This window comes from Borostomias antarcticus (assembly GCF_949987555.1).
Source record: "Borostomias antarcticus genome assembly, chromosome: 17".
Taxonomy (NCBI): domain Eukaryota; kingdom Metazoa; phylum Chordata; class Actinopteri; order Stomiiformes; family Stomiidae; genus Borostomias; species Borostomias antarcticus.
Window position 1 is genome coordinate 15412158 of NC_140250.1, and position 14635 is coordinate 15426792.

The 14635-nt window shown below is 46.5% G+C and overlaps 3 protein-coding genes across 3 annotated transcripts in view; all 3 read right to left on the reverse strand.

Moving 5' to 3' along the window:
- The window catches only part of LOC311320515 (collagen alpha-3(VI) chain-like), a gene marked incomplete at its 5' end in the record, with an annotated part of 99929 nt that overhangs the window by 63475 nt on the left and 21819 nt on the right, over positions 1 to 14635 (reverse strand). The gene's annotated exons all lie outside the window — the stretch shown is intronic.
- LOC311319889 (collagen alpha-3(VI) chain-like) lies at positions 8025 to 12818 on the reverse strand (the record flags this gene model as incomplete). The annotated part of the gene is made up of 7 exons (XM_084451519.1): positions 8025 to 8054; positions 8369 to 8940; positions 9256 to 9855; positions 10142 to 10741; positions 11057 to 11656; positions 11943 to 12542; positions 12794 to 12818. The coding sequence occupies 7 exons, from the start codon at positions 12816 to 12818 to the stop codon at positions 8025 to 8027; spliced, it is 3027 nt and encodes a 1008-aa protein (XP_084307645.1).
- Positions 12838 to 14619, reverse strand: LOC311319890 (collagen alpha-3(VI) chain-like; the record flags this gene model as incomplete). Its single annotated transcript, XM_084451520.1, has 3 exons — positions 12838 to 13457; positions 13744 to 14343; positions 14595 to 14619. 3 exons carry the CDS (start codon positions 14617 to 14619, stop codon positions 12838 to 12840), a joined length of 1245 nt encoding a protein of 414 aa, XP_084307646.1.

Genomic DNA, 14635 nt, shown 5'->3' on the forward strand with positions numbered 1-14635 from the left:
CACTCTCTGAACAAAGTCGCGAATTGCTGGGAATCCATTTCTTGTGCCATCTGATCCATCCAGAAGGAATACTACATCCTTTCCAGTAGTTTTTTGGTCCACTAGGAGCGTCAGAAATAAAAAGAGGACAAGTAGGTCAATATTGTTTCACTGAACCTGAGACCAACAACATGTGTTGCTGTAGTCCTCCTAGATATTGAAGAAGACATGTCTGAATATCTCTAAGGGACATTCTAACCAAGCTTGTGTCTTACCTATCACTGTTGGAGTTACGTGTGTCACCTCAACAAGTGCAGAATCAAGTGAGGAGAAAAATTGCTGCTGGACACTGGGGAGGTCAGAGAATTCAGGAACAGACTGGGCATACGTTGGATCAGTGGCAATCTTTTGAACCTCTCTGCTGGCATTTCTGGTTCCAATGCCAAAGATCACCACCCCACTTTCTTTCAGGCCAGTGGCTGAGGTATCAACATTATCACTGGACCGCCCCCCGCTCAAAAGAATCAGTATCTGGGGAACGCCCTCTTGGCGTCTACTTCCAGAAGAAGCGGTAAAGACATTGTCCCTGACGTACTGGAGAGCTGCCCCGGTGTTGAGGGGTCTACCTCCTCTGTGCCTCAGCCCTCTGACAGTGGCAAGAATGTCTTCTTTTGTGGTGTATGTGTTCAGATAGAAATGGACTTCTTGGTCTCTGCCGTACTGAACCACAGAAACTCGATCATTGTTTGCACCCACGTTGAGTTTCTCCACCACTCTTTGAACAAACTCGCGCATTGCTGGGAATCCATTCCTTGTGCCATCAGAACCATCCAGAAGGAATACTACATCCTTTCTGGCAGTGTCATGATCAACTGAGAAAACAGAAAAGGATCCCGTTAGTGAAACCTGCCAAATGTGGCGTCTCTGTCCCAGTCATTAAGTCTTCTCTAAACCTCTGCAGACACTTAGACAAAACATGCTATCTAACACTGGTTGACTATCCCTACTTTTCAGGGGCGGGACAACCTTTTCAAGTTTTAGGCATGGCTAAACATAAACCTCTTGTTGCATTATGGCAAGGACTAAATTGAGCTTCATCTTCTATCCTGTCAGACCTGATTGTGGGCACGGCTGTGGGGAAAATTGACAAAACATACCTAATACTGTTGGTGATTCTGGAGTTACATCAACGACCACTGTCTCCACCGAGGACAGAAGTTGCTGTTTGACACTGGGAAGGTCAGCGAAGTCAGACACAGACAGGGCATAACTGGGATCATGAGAGATCTTCTGCAGCTCTCTGCTGTCAGAGCTCCTGGTTCCAATTCCAAAGATCAAGACCCCAAGCTCCTTCAGAGCAGAGGCTGGTGTGTCAACATTGTCAAACGACCTTCCACCACTCAGCAGTATCAGTATCTGGGGAACACCTTCCAGACGCCTACTTCCAGCGGAAGCTGTGAACACATTGTCCCTCACATGATGGAGCGCTGCTCCAGTGTTGAGTGGTCTTCCGCCTTTGTGCCTCAGACCTTTCACAGTGTCAACAATCTCTCCCTTTGTTGTGTACGTGTTCAGATAGAATTGGACAGCTGTGTCTCTGCTGTACTGAACCACAGAAACGCGATCTTTGTTGTCATCCACGTTCAGGTTCTCCACTATTCTTTGGACAAAGTCACGCATTGCTGTGAATCCGTTCCTAGTGCCATCAGATCCATCCAGCAAGAACACCAGGTCCCTCCTGGGAGCCTGATGCTCAACTACGGAACATCAACATCATATTTAGTTACATGACATGCTGAACATGTGAACAATGTACAAAACAAAGACAAGCGCTTCTCTGGAGAGCATCCATTTCGCTACACATGTGGAAATGTTTTAAGTGACACAATGTGTAATGAACAGAGCTATACTGTAGCTATCACAGGGAAAATTGCTAAAGAAATTCATGTTTAAATTGAAGTCAAAACAAACGACTTCCTGGGTATCTGATCAACAGTTGCATGAAGACCTCCACTACTCCCAATCTCAGGCATGATACCCATTGGACCTTGACTAGAGTATCACGTTCTTACCTATCACGGTCGGTGTCATGGGTGTGACTTTCACTTGGACTGTACTCAAGGAGGAGAGGAGCTGCTCTTGGATGTTGGGGAGGTCGGTAAATTCAGACACAGAGAGGACATAACTTGGGTCATTGGATATGCTCTGCAATTCTCTGCTATCAGAGCTCCTCATTCCAATGCCAAACACCAAGACCCCAAGCTCTTTGAGGGCAGAGGCTGGTGTATCCACATTGTCAAAGGACCGTCCACCATTTAGCAATATCAGAATCTGGGGAACGCCCTCTTGGCGCCTACTTCCAGAAGGGGCGGTAAAGACATTGTCCCTGACGTACTGGAGAGCTGCCCCGGTGTTGAGGGGTCTGCCTCCTCTGTGCCTCAGCCCTCTGACAGTGGCAAAAATGTCTTCTTTTGTGGTGTATGTGTTCAGATAGAAATGAACCTCTTGGTCTCTGCCGTACTGAACCACAGAAACGCGATCATTGTTTGCACCCACATTGAGTTTCTCCACCACTCTTTGAACAAAGTCACGCATTGCTGGGAATCCATTCCTTGTGCCATCAGAACCATCCAGAAGGAATACTACATCCTTTCTGGCAGTGTCATGATCAACTGAGAAAACAGAAAAGGATTCTGTTAGTGAAACCTGCCAAATGTGGCGTCTCTGTCCCAGTCATTAAGTCTTCTCTAAACCTCTGCAGACCCTTAGACAAAACATGCTATCTAACACTGGTTGACTATCCCTACTTTTCAGGTGCAGAACAACCTTTTCAAGTTTTTTAAAATGGCTAAACATAAACCTCTTTTTCCAGTATGGCAAGGACTAAATTGAGCTTCATCTTCTATCCTGTCAGACCTGATTGTGGGCACGACTGTGGGGAAATTTGACAAAACATACCTAATACTGTTGGTGATTCTGGAGTTACATCAACGACCACTGTCTCCACCGAGGACAGAAGTTGCTGTTGGACACTGGGAAGGTCAGCGAAGTCAGACACAGACAGGGCATAACTGGGATCATGAGAGATCTTCTGCAGCTCTCTGCTGTCAGAGCTCCTGGTTCCAATTCCAAAGATCAAGACCCCGAGCTCCTTCAGAGCAGAGGCTGGTGTGTCAACATTGTCAAACGACTTTCCACTACTCAGCAGTATCAGTATCTGGGGAACACCTTCCAGACGCCTACTTCCAGCGGAAGCTGTGAACACATTGTCTTTCACATGCTGGAGCGCTGCTCCAGTGTTGAGCGGTCTTCCGCCTTTGTGCCTCAGACCTTTCACAGTGTCAACAATCTCTCCCTTTGTTGTGTACGTGTTCAGATAGAATTGGACAGCTGTGTCTCTGCTGTACTGAACCACAGAAACGCGATCTTTGTTGTCATCCACGTTCAGGTTCTCCACTATTCTTTGGACAAAGTCACGCATTGCTGGGAATCCGTTCCTAGTGCCATCAGATCCATCCAGCAAGAACACCAGGTCCCTCCTGGGAGCCTGACGCTCAACTACGGAACATCAACATCATATTTAGTTACATGACATGCTGAACAGGTGAACAATGTACAAAACAAAGACAAGCGCTTCTCTGGAAAGCATCCATTTCGCTACACATGTGGAAATGTTTTAAGTGACACAATGTGCAATGAACTGAGCTATACTGTAGCTATCACAGGGAAAATTGCTAAAGAAATTAATGTTTAAATTGAAGTCAAAACAAACGACTTCCTTGGTATCTGATCAACAGTTGCATGAAGACCTCGACTACTCCCAATCTCAGGCATGATACCCATTGGACCTTGACTAGAGTATAACGTTCTTACCTATCACGGTCGGTGTCATGGGTGTGACTTTCACTTGGACTGTACTCAAGGAGGAGAGGAGCTGCTCTTGGATGTTGGGGAGGTCGGTAAATTCAGACACAGAGAGGACATAACTTGGGTCATTGGATATGCTCTGCAATTCTCTGCTATCAGAGCTCCTCGTTCCAATGCCAAACACCAAGACCCCAAGCTCTTTGAGGGCAGAGGCTGGTGTATCCACATTGTCAAAGGACCGTCCACCATTTAGCAATATCAGAATCTGGGGAACGCCCTCTTGGCGCCTACTTCCAGAAGGGGCGGTAAAGACATTGTCCCTGACGTACTGGAGAGCTGCCCCGGTGTTGAGGGGTCTGCCTCCTCTGTGCCTCAGCCCTCTGACAGTGGCAAAAATGTCTTCTTTTGTGGTGTATGTGTTCAGATAGAAATGAACCTCTTGGTCTCTGCCGTACTGAACCACAGAAACGCGATCATTGTTTGCACCCACATTGAGTTTCTCCACCACTCTTTGAACAAAGTCACGCATTGCTGGGAATCCATTCCTTGTGCCATCAGAACCATCCAGAAGGAATACTACATCCTTTCTGGCAGTGTCATGATCAACTGAGAAAACAGAAAAGGATTCTGTTAGTGAAACCTGCCAAATGTGGCGTCTCTGTCCCAGTCATTAAGTCTTCTCTAAACCTCTGCAGACCCTTAGACAAAACATGCTATCTAACACTGGTTGACTATCCCTACTTTTCAGGTGCAGAACAACCTTTTCAAGTTTTTTAAAATGGCTAAACATAAACCTCTTTTTCCAGTATGGCAAGGACTAAATTGAGCTTCATCTTCTATCCTGTCAGACCTGATTGTGGGCACGACTGTGGGGAAATTTGACAAAACATACCTAATACTGTTGGTGATTCTGGAGTTACATCAACGACCACTGTCTCCACCGAGGACAGAAGTTGCTGTTGGACACTGGGAAGGTCAGCGAAGTCAGACACAGACAGGGCATAACTGGGATCATGAGAGATCTTCTGCAGCTCTCTGCTGTCAGAGCTCCTGGTTCCAATTCCAAAGATCAAGACCCCAAGCTCCTTCAGAGCAGAGGCTGGTGTGTCAACATTGTCAAACGACTTTCCACTACTCAGCAGTATCAGTATCTGGGGAACACCTTCCAGACGCCTACTTCCAGCGGAAGCTGTGAACACATTGTCTTTCACATGCTGGAGCGCTGCTCCAGTGTTGAGCGGTCTTCCGCCTTTGTGCCTCAGACCTTTCACAGTGTCAACAATCTCTCCCTTTGTTGTGTACGTGTTCAGATAGAATTGGACAGCTGTGTCTCTGCTGTACTGAACCACAGAAACGCGATCTTTGTTGTCATCCACGTTCAGGTTCTCCACTATTCTTTGGACAAAGTCACGCATTGCTGGGAATCCGTTCCTAGTGCCATCAGATCCATCCAGCAAGAACACCAGGTCCCTCCTGGGAGCCTGACGCTCAACTACGGAACATCAACATCATATTTAGTTACATGACATGCTGAACAGGTGAACAATGTACAAAACAAAGACAAGCGCTTCTCTGGAAAGCATCCATTTCGCTACACATGTGGAAATGTTTTAAGTGACACAATGTGCAATGAACTGAGCTATACTGTAGCTATCACAGGGAAAATTGCTAAAGAAATTAATGTTTAAATTGAAGTCAAAACAAACGACTTCCTTGGTATCTGATCAACAGTTGCATGAAGACCTCGACTACTCCCAATCTCAGGCATGATACCCATTGGACCTTGACTAGAGTATCACGTTCTTACCTATCACGATCGGTGTCATGGGTGTGACTTTCACTTGGACTGTACTCAAGGAGGAGAGGAGCTGCTCTTGGATGTTGGGGAGGTCGGTAAATTCAGACACAGAGAGGACATAACTTGGGTCATTGGATATGCTCTGCAATTCTCTGCTATCAGAGCTCCTCGTTCCAATGCCAAACACCAAGACCCCAAGCTCTTTGAGGGCAGAGGCTGGTGTATCCACATTGTCAAAGGACCGTCCACCATTTAGCAATATCAGAATCTGGGGAACGCCCTCTTGGCGCCTACTTCCAGAAGGGGCGGTAAAGACATTGTCCCTGACGTACTGGAGAGCTGCCCCGGTGTTGAGGGGTCTGCCTCCTCTGTGCCTCAGCCCTCTGACAGTGGCAAAAATGTCTTCTTTTGTGGTGTATGTGTTCAGATAGAAATGAACCTCTTGGTCTCTGCCGTACTGAACCACAGAAACGCGATCATTGTTTGCACCCACATTGAGTTTCTCCACCACTCTTTGAACAAAGTCACGCATTGCTGGGAATCCATTCCTTGTGCCATCAGAACCATCCAGAAGGAATACTACATCCTTTCTGGCAGTGTCATGATCAACTGAGAAAACAGAAAAGGATTCTGTTAGTGAAACCTGCCAAATGTGGCGTCTCTGTCCCAGTCATTAAGTCTTCTCTAAACCTCTGCAGACCCTTAGACAAAACATGCTATCTAACACTGGTTGACTATCCCTACTTTTCAGGTGCAGAACAACCTTTTCAAGTTTTTTAAAATGGCTAAACATAAACCTCTTTTTCCAGTATGGCAAGGACTAAATTGAGCTTCATCTTCTATCCTGTCAGACCTGATTGTGGGCACGACTGTGGGGAAATTTGACAAAACATACCTAATACTGTTGGTGATTCTGGAGTTACATCAACGACCACTGTCTCCACCGAGGACAGAAGTTGCTGTTGGACACTGGGAAGGTCAGCGAAGTCAGACACAGACAGGGCATAACTGGGATCATGAGAGATCTTCTGCAGCTCTCTGCTGTCAGAGCTCCTGGTTCCAATTCCAAAGATCAAGACCCCGAGCTCCTTCAGAGCAGAGGCTGGTGTGTCAACATTGTCAAACGACTTTCCACTACTCAGCAGTATCAGTATCTGGGGAACACCTTCCAGACGCCTACTTCCAGCGGAAGCTGTGAACACATTGTCTTTCACATGCTGGAGCGCTGCTCCAGTGTTGAGCGGTCTTCCGCCTTTGTGCCTCAGACCTTTCACAGTGTCAACAATCTCTCCCTTTGTTGTGTACGTGTTCAGATAGAATTGGACAGCTGTGTCTCTGCTGTACTGAACCACAGAAACGCGATCTTTGTTGTCATCCACGTTCAGGTTCTCCACTATTCTTTGGACAAAGTCACGCATTGCTGGGAATCCGTTCCTAGTGCCATCAGATCCATCCAGCAAGAACACCAGGTCCCTCCTGGGAGCCTGACGCTCAACTACGGAACATCAACATCATATTTAGTTACATGACATGCTGAACAGGTGAACAATGTACAAAACAAAGACAAGCGCTTCTCTGGAAAGCATCCATTTCGCTACACATGTGGAAATGTTTTAAGTGACACAATGTGCAATGAACTGAGCTATACTGTAGCTATCACAGGGAAAATTGCTAAAGAAATTAATGTTTAAATTGAAGTCCAAACAAACGACTTCCTTGGTATCTGATCAACAGTTGCATGAAGACCTCGACTACTCCCAATCTCAGGCATGATACCCATTGGACCTTGACTAGAGTATCACGTTCTTACCTATCACGGTCGGTGTCATGGGTGTGACTTTCACTTGGACTGTACTCAAGGAGGAGAGGAGCTGCTCTTGGATGTTGGGGAGGTCGGTAAATTCAGACACAGAGAGGACATAACTTGGGTCATTGGATATGCTCTGCAATTCTCTGCTATCAGAGCTCCTCGTTCCAATGCCAAACACCAAGACCCCAAGCTCTTTGAGGGCAGAGGCTGGTGTATCCACATTGTCAAAGGACCGTCCACCATTTAGCAATATCAGAATCTGGGGAACGCCCTCTTGGCGCCTACTTCCAGAAGGGGCGGTAAAGACATTGTCCCTGACGTACTGGAGAGCTGCCCCGGTGTTGAGGGGTCTGCCTCCTCTGTGCCTCAGCCCTCTGACAGTGGCAAAAATGTCTTCTTTTGTGGTGTATGTGTTCAGATAGAAATGAACCTCTTGGTCTCTTCCGTACTGAACCACAGAAACGCGATCATTGTTTGCACCCACATTGAGTTTCTCCACCACTCTTTGAACAAAGTCACGCATTGCTGGGAATCCATTCCTTGTGCCATCAGAACCATCCAGAAGGAATACTACATCCTTTCTGGCAGTGTCATGATCAACTGAGAAAACAGAAAAGGATTCTGTTAGTGAAACCTGCCAAATGTGGCGTCTCTGTCCCAGTCATTAAGTCTTCTCTAAACCTCTGCAGACCCTTAGACAAAACATGCTATCTAACACTGGTTGACTATCCCTACTTTTCAGGTGCAGAACAACCTTTTCAAGTTTTTTAAAATGGCTAAACATAAACCTCTTTTTCCAGTATGGCAAGGACTAAATTGAGCTTCATCTTCTATCCTGTCAGACCTGATTGTGGGCACGACTGTGGGGAAATTTGACAAAACATACCTAATACTGTTGGTGATTCTGGAGTTACATCAACGACCACTGTCTCCACCGAGGACAGAAGTTGCTGTTGGACACTGGGAAGGTCAGCGAAGTCAGACACAGACAGGGCATAACTGGGATCATGAGAGATCTTCTGCAGCTCTCTGCTGTCAGAGCTCCTGGTTCCAATTCCAAAGATCAAGACCCCGAGCTCCTTCAGAGCAGAGGCTGGTGTGTCAACATTGTCAAACGACTTTCCACTACTCAGCAGTATCAGTATCTGGGGAACACCTTCCAGACGCCTACTTCCAGCGGAAGCTGTGAACACATTGTCTTTCACATGCTGGAGCGCTGCTCCAGTGTTGAGCGGTCTTCCGCCTTTGTGCCTCAGACCTTTCACAGTGTCAACAATCTCTCCCTTTGTTGTGTACGTGTTCAGATAGAATTGGACAGCTGTGTCTCTGCTGTACTGAACCACAGAAACGCGATCTTTGTTGTCATCCACGTTCAGGTTCTCCACTATTCTTTGGACAAAGTCACGCATTACTGGGAATCCGTTCCTAGTGCCATCAGATCCATCCAGCAAGAACACCAGGTCCCTCCTGGGAGCCTGACGCTCAACTACGGAACATCAACATCATATTTAGTTACATGACATGCTGAACAGGTGAACAATGTACAAAACAAAGACAAGCGCTTCTCTGGAAAGCATCCATTTCGCTACACATGTGGAAATGTTTTAAGTGACACAATGTGCAATGAACTGAGCTATACTGTAGCTATCACAGGGAAAATTGCTAAAGAAATTAATGTTTAAATTGAAGTCCAAACAAACGACTTCCTTGGTATCTGATCAACAGTTGCATGAAGACCTCGACTACTCCCAATCTCAGGCATGATACCCATTGGACCTTGACTAGAGTATCACGTTCTTACCTATCACGGTCGGTGTCATGGGTGTGACTTTCACTTGGACTGTACTCAAGGAGGAGAGGAGCTGCTCTTGGATGTTGGGGAGGTCGGTAAATTCAGACACAGAGAGGACATAACTTGGGTCATTGGATATGCTCTGCAATTCTCTGCTATCAGAGCTCCTCGTTCCAATGCCAAACACCAAGACCCCAAGCTCTTTGAGGGCAGAGGCTGGTGTATCCACATTGTCAAAGGACCGTCCACCATTTAGCAATATCAGAATCTGGGGAACGCCCTCTTGGCGCCTACTTCCAGAAGGGGCGGTAAAGACATTGTCCCTGACGTACTGGAGAGCTGCCCCGGTGTTGAGGGGTCTGCCTCCTCTGTGCCTCAGCCCTCTGACAGTGGCAAAAATGTCTTCTTTTGTGGTGTATGTGTTCAGATAGAAATGAACCTCTTGGTCTCTTCCGTACTGAACCACAGAAACGCGATCATTGTTTGCACCCACATTGAGTTTCTCCACCACTCTTTGAACAAAGTCACGCATTGCTGGGAATCCATTCCTTGTGCCATCAGAACCATCCAGAAGGAATACTACATCCTTTCTGGCAGTGTCATGATCAACTGAGAAAACAGAAAAGGATTCTGTTAGTGAAACCTGCCAAATGTGGCGTCTCTGTCCCAGTCATTAAGTCTTCTCTAAACCTCTGCAGACCCTTAGACAAAACATGCTATCTAACACTGGTTGACTATCCCTACTTTTCAGGTGCAGAACAACCTTTTCAAGTTTTTTAAAATGGCTAAACATAAACCTCTTTTTCCAGTATGGCAAGGACTAAATTGAGCTTCATCTTCTATCCTGTCAGACCTGATTGTGGGCACGACTGTGGGGAAATTTGACAAAACATACCTAATACTGTTGGTGATTCTGGAGTTACATCAACGACCACTGTCTCCACCGAGGACAGAAGTTGCTGTTGGACACTGGGAAGGTCAGCGAAGTCAGACACAGACAGGGCATAACTGGGATCATGAGAGATCTTCTGCAGCTCTCTGCTGTCAGAGCTCCTGGTTCCAATTCCAAAGATCAAGACCCCGAGCTCCTTCAGAGCAGAGGCTGGTGTGTCAACATTGTCAAACGACTTTCCACTACTCAGCAGTATCAGTATCTGGGGAACACCTTCCAGACGCCTACTTCCAGCGGAAGCTGTGAACACATTGTCTTTCACATGCTGGAGCGCTGCTCCAGTGTTGAGCGGTCTTCCGCCTTTGTGCCTCAGACCTTTCACAGTGTCAACAATCTCTCCCTTTGTTGTGTACGTGTTCAGATAGAATTGGACAGCTGTGTCTCTGCTGTACTGAACCACAGAAACGCGATCTTTGTTGTCATCCACGTTCAGGTTCTCCACTATTCTTTGGACAAAGTCACGCATTGCTGGGAATCCGTTCCTAGTGCCATCAGATCCATCCAGCAAGAACACCAGGTCCCTCCTGGGAGCCTGACGCTCAACTACGGAACATCAACATCATATTTAGTTACATGACATGCTGAACAGGTGAACAATGTACAAAACAAAGACAAGCGCTTCTCTGGAAAGCATCCATTTCGCTACACATGTGGAAATGTTTTAAGTGACACAATGTGCAATGAACTGAGCTATACTGTAGCTATCACAGGGAAAATTGCTAAAGAAATTAATGTTTAAATTGAAGTCAAAACAAACGACTTCCTTGGTATCTGATCAACAGTTGCATGAAGACCTCGACTACTCCCAATCTCAGGCATGATACCCATTGGACCTTGACTAGAGTATCACGTTCTTACCTATCACGGTCGGTGTCATGGGTGTGACTTTCACTTGGACTGTACTCAAGGAGGAGAGGAGCTGCTCTTGGATGTTGGGGAGGTCGGTAAATTCAGACACAGAGAGGACATAACTTGGGTCATTGGATATGCTCTGCAATTCTCTGCTATCAGAGCTCCTCGTTCCAATGCCAAACACCAAGACCCCAAGCTCTTTGAGGGCAGAGGCTGGTGTATCCACATTGTCAAAGGACCGTCCACCATTTAGCAATATCAGAATCTGGGGAACGCCCTCTTGGCGCCTACTTCCAGAAGGGGCGGTAAAGACATTGTCCCTGACGTACTGGAGAGCTGCCCCGGTGTTGAGGGGTCTGCCTCCTCTGTGCCTCAGCCCTCTGACAGTGGCAAAAATGTCTTCTTTTGTGGTGTATGTGTTCAGATAGAAATGAACCTCTTGGTCTCTTCCGTACTGAACCACAGAAACGCGATCATTGTTTGCACCCACATTGAGTTTCTCCACCACTCTTTGAACAAAGTCACGCATTGCTGGGAATCCATTCCTTGTGCCATCAGAACCATCCAGAAGGAATACTACATCCTTTCTGGCAGTGTCATGATCAACTGAGAAAACAGAAAAGGATTCTGTTAGTGAAACCTGCCAAATGTGGCGTCTCTGTCCCAGTCATTAAGTCTTCTCTAAACCTCTGCAGACCCTTAGACAAAACATGCTATCTAACACTGGTTGACTATCCCTACTTTTCAGGTGCAGAACAACCTTTTCAAGTTTTTTAAAATGGCTAAACATAAACCTCTTTTTCCAGTATGGCAAGGACTAAATTGAGCTTCATCTTCTATCCTGTCAGACCTGATTGTGGGCACGACTGTGGGGAAATTTGACAAAACATACCTAATACTGTTGGTGATTCTGGAGTTACATCAACGACCACTGTCTCCACCGAGGACAGAAGTTGCTGTTGGACACTGGGAAGGTCAGCGAAGTCAGACACAGACAGGGCATAACTGGGATCATGAGAGATCTTCTGCAGCTCTCTGCTGTCAGAGCTCCTGGTTCCAATTCCAAAGATCAAGACCCCGAGCTCCTTCAGAGCAGAGGCTGGTGTGTCAACATTGTCAAACGACTTTCCACTACTCAGCAGTATCAGTATCTGGGGAACACCTTCCAGACGCCTACTTCCAGCGGAAGCTGTGAACACATTGTCTTTCACATGCTGGAGCGCTGCTCCAGTGTTGAGCGGTCTTCCGCCTTTGTGCCTCAGACCTTTCACAGTGTCAACAATCTCTCCCTTTGTTGTGTACGTGTTCAGATAGAATTGGACAGCTGTGTCTCTGCTGTACTGAACCACAGAAACGCGATCTTTGTTGTCATCCACGTTCAGGTTCTCCACTATTCTTTGGACAAAGTCACGCATTACTGGGAATCCGTTCCTAGTGCCATCAGATCCATCCAGCAAGAACACCAGGTCCCTCCTGGGAGCCTGACGCTCAACTACGGAACATCAACATCATATTTAGTTACATGACATGCTGAACAGGTGAACAATGTACAAAACAAAGACAAGCGCTTCTCTGGAAAGCATCCATTTCGCTACACATGTGGAAATGTTTTAAGTGACACAATGTGCAATGAACTGAGCTATACTGTAGCTATCACAGGGAAAATTGCTAAAGAAATTAATGTTTAAATTGAAGTCCAAACAAACGACTTCCTTGGTATCTGATCAACAGTTGCATGAAGACCTCGACTACTCCCAATCTCAGGCATGATACCCATTGGACCTTGACTAGAGTATCACGTTCTTACCTATCACGGTCGGTGTCATGGGTGTGACTTTCACTTGGACTGTACTCAAGGAGGAGAGGAGCTGCTCTTGGATGTTTCGGAGGTCGGTAAATTCAGACACAGAGAGGACATAACTTGGGTCATTGGATATGCTCTGCAATTCTCTGCTATCAGAGCTCCTCGTTCCAATGCCAAACACCAAGACCCCAAGCTCTTTGAGGGCAGAGGCTGGTGTATCCACATTGTCAAAGGACCGTCCACCATTTAGCAATATCAGAATCTGGGGAACGCCCTCTTGGCGCCTACTTCCAGAAGGGGCGGTAAAGACATTGTCCCTGACGTACTGGAGAGCTGCCCCGGTGTTGAGGGGTCTGCCTCCTCTGTGCCTCAGCCCTCTGACAGTGGCAAAAATGTCTTCTTTTGTGGTGTATGTGTTCAGATAGAAATGAACCTCTTGGTCTCTTCCGTACTGAACCACAGAAACGCGATCATTGTTTGCACCCACATTGAGTTTCTCCACCACTCTTTGAACAAAGTCACGCATTGCTGGGAATCCATTCCTTGTGCCATCAGAACCATCCAGAAGGAATACTACATCCTTTCTGGCAGTGTCATGATCAACTGAGAAAACAGAAAAGGATTCTGTTAGTGAAACCTGCCAAATGTGGCGTCTCTGTCCCAGTCATTAAGTCTTCTCTAAACCTCTGCAGACCCTTAGACAAAACATGCTATCTAACACTGGTTGACTATCCCTACTTTTCAGGTGCAGAACAACCTTTTCAAGTTTTTTAAAATGGCTAAACATAAACCTCTTTTTCCAGTATGGCAAGGACTAAATTGAGCTTCATCTTCTATCCTGTCAGACCTGATTGTGGGCACGACTGTGGGGAAATTTGACAAAACATACCTAATACTGTTGGTGATTCTGGAGTTACATCAACGACCACTGTCTCCACCGAGGACAGAAGTTGCTGTTGGACACTGGGAAGGTCAGCGAAGTCAGACACAGACAGGGCATAACTGGGATCATGAGAGATCTTCTGCAGCTCTCTGCTGTCAGAGCTCCTGGTTCCAATTCCAAAGATCAAGACCCCGAGCTCCTTCAGAGCAGAGGCTGGTGTGTCAACATTGTCAAACGACTTTCCACTACTCAGCAGTATCAGTATCTGGGGAACACCTTCCAGACGCCTACTTCCAGCGGAAGCTGTGAACACATTGTCTTTCACATGCTGGAGCGCTGCTCCAGTGTTGAGCGGTCTTCCGCCTTTGTGCCTCAGACCTTTCACAGTGTCAACAATCTCTCCCTTTGTTGTGTACGTGTTCAGATAGAATTGGACAGCTGTGTCTCTGCTGTACTGAACCACAGAAACGCGATCTTTGTTGTCATCCACGTTCAGGTTCTCCACTATTCTTTGGACAAAGTCACGCATTGCTGGGAATCCGTTCCTAGTGCCATCAGATCCATCCAGCAAGAACACCAGGTCCCTCCTGGGAGCCTGACGCTCAACTACGGAACATCAACATCATATTTAGTTACATGACATGCTGAACAGGTGAACAATGTACAAAACAAAGACAAGCGCTTCTCTGGAAAGCATCCATTTCGCTACACATGTGGAAATGTTTTAAGTGACACAATGTGCAATGAACTGAGCTATACTGTAGCTATCACAGGGAAAATTGCTAAAGAAATTAATGTTTAAATTGAAGTCAAAACAAACGACTTCCTTGGTATCTGATCAACAGTTGCATGAAGACCTCGACTACTCCCAATCTCAGGCATGATACCCATTTGACCT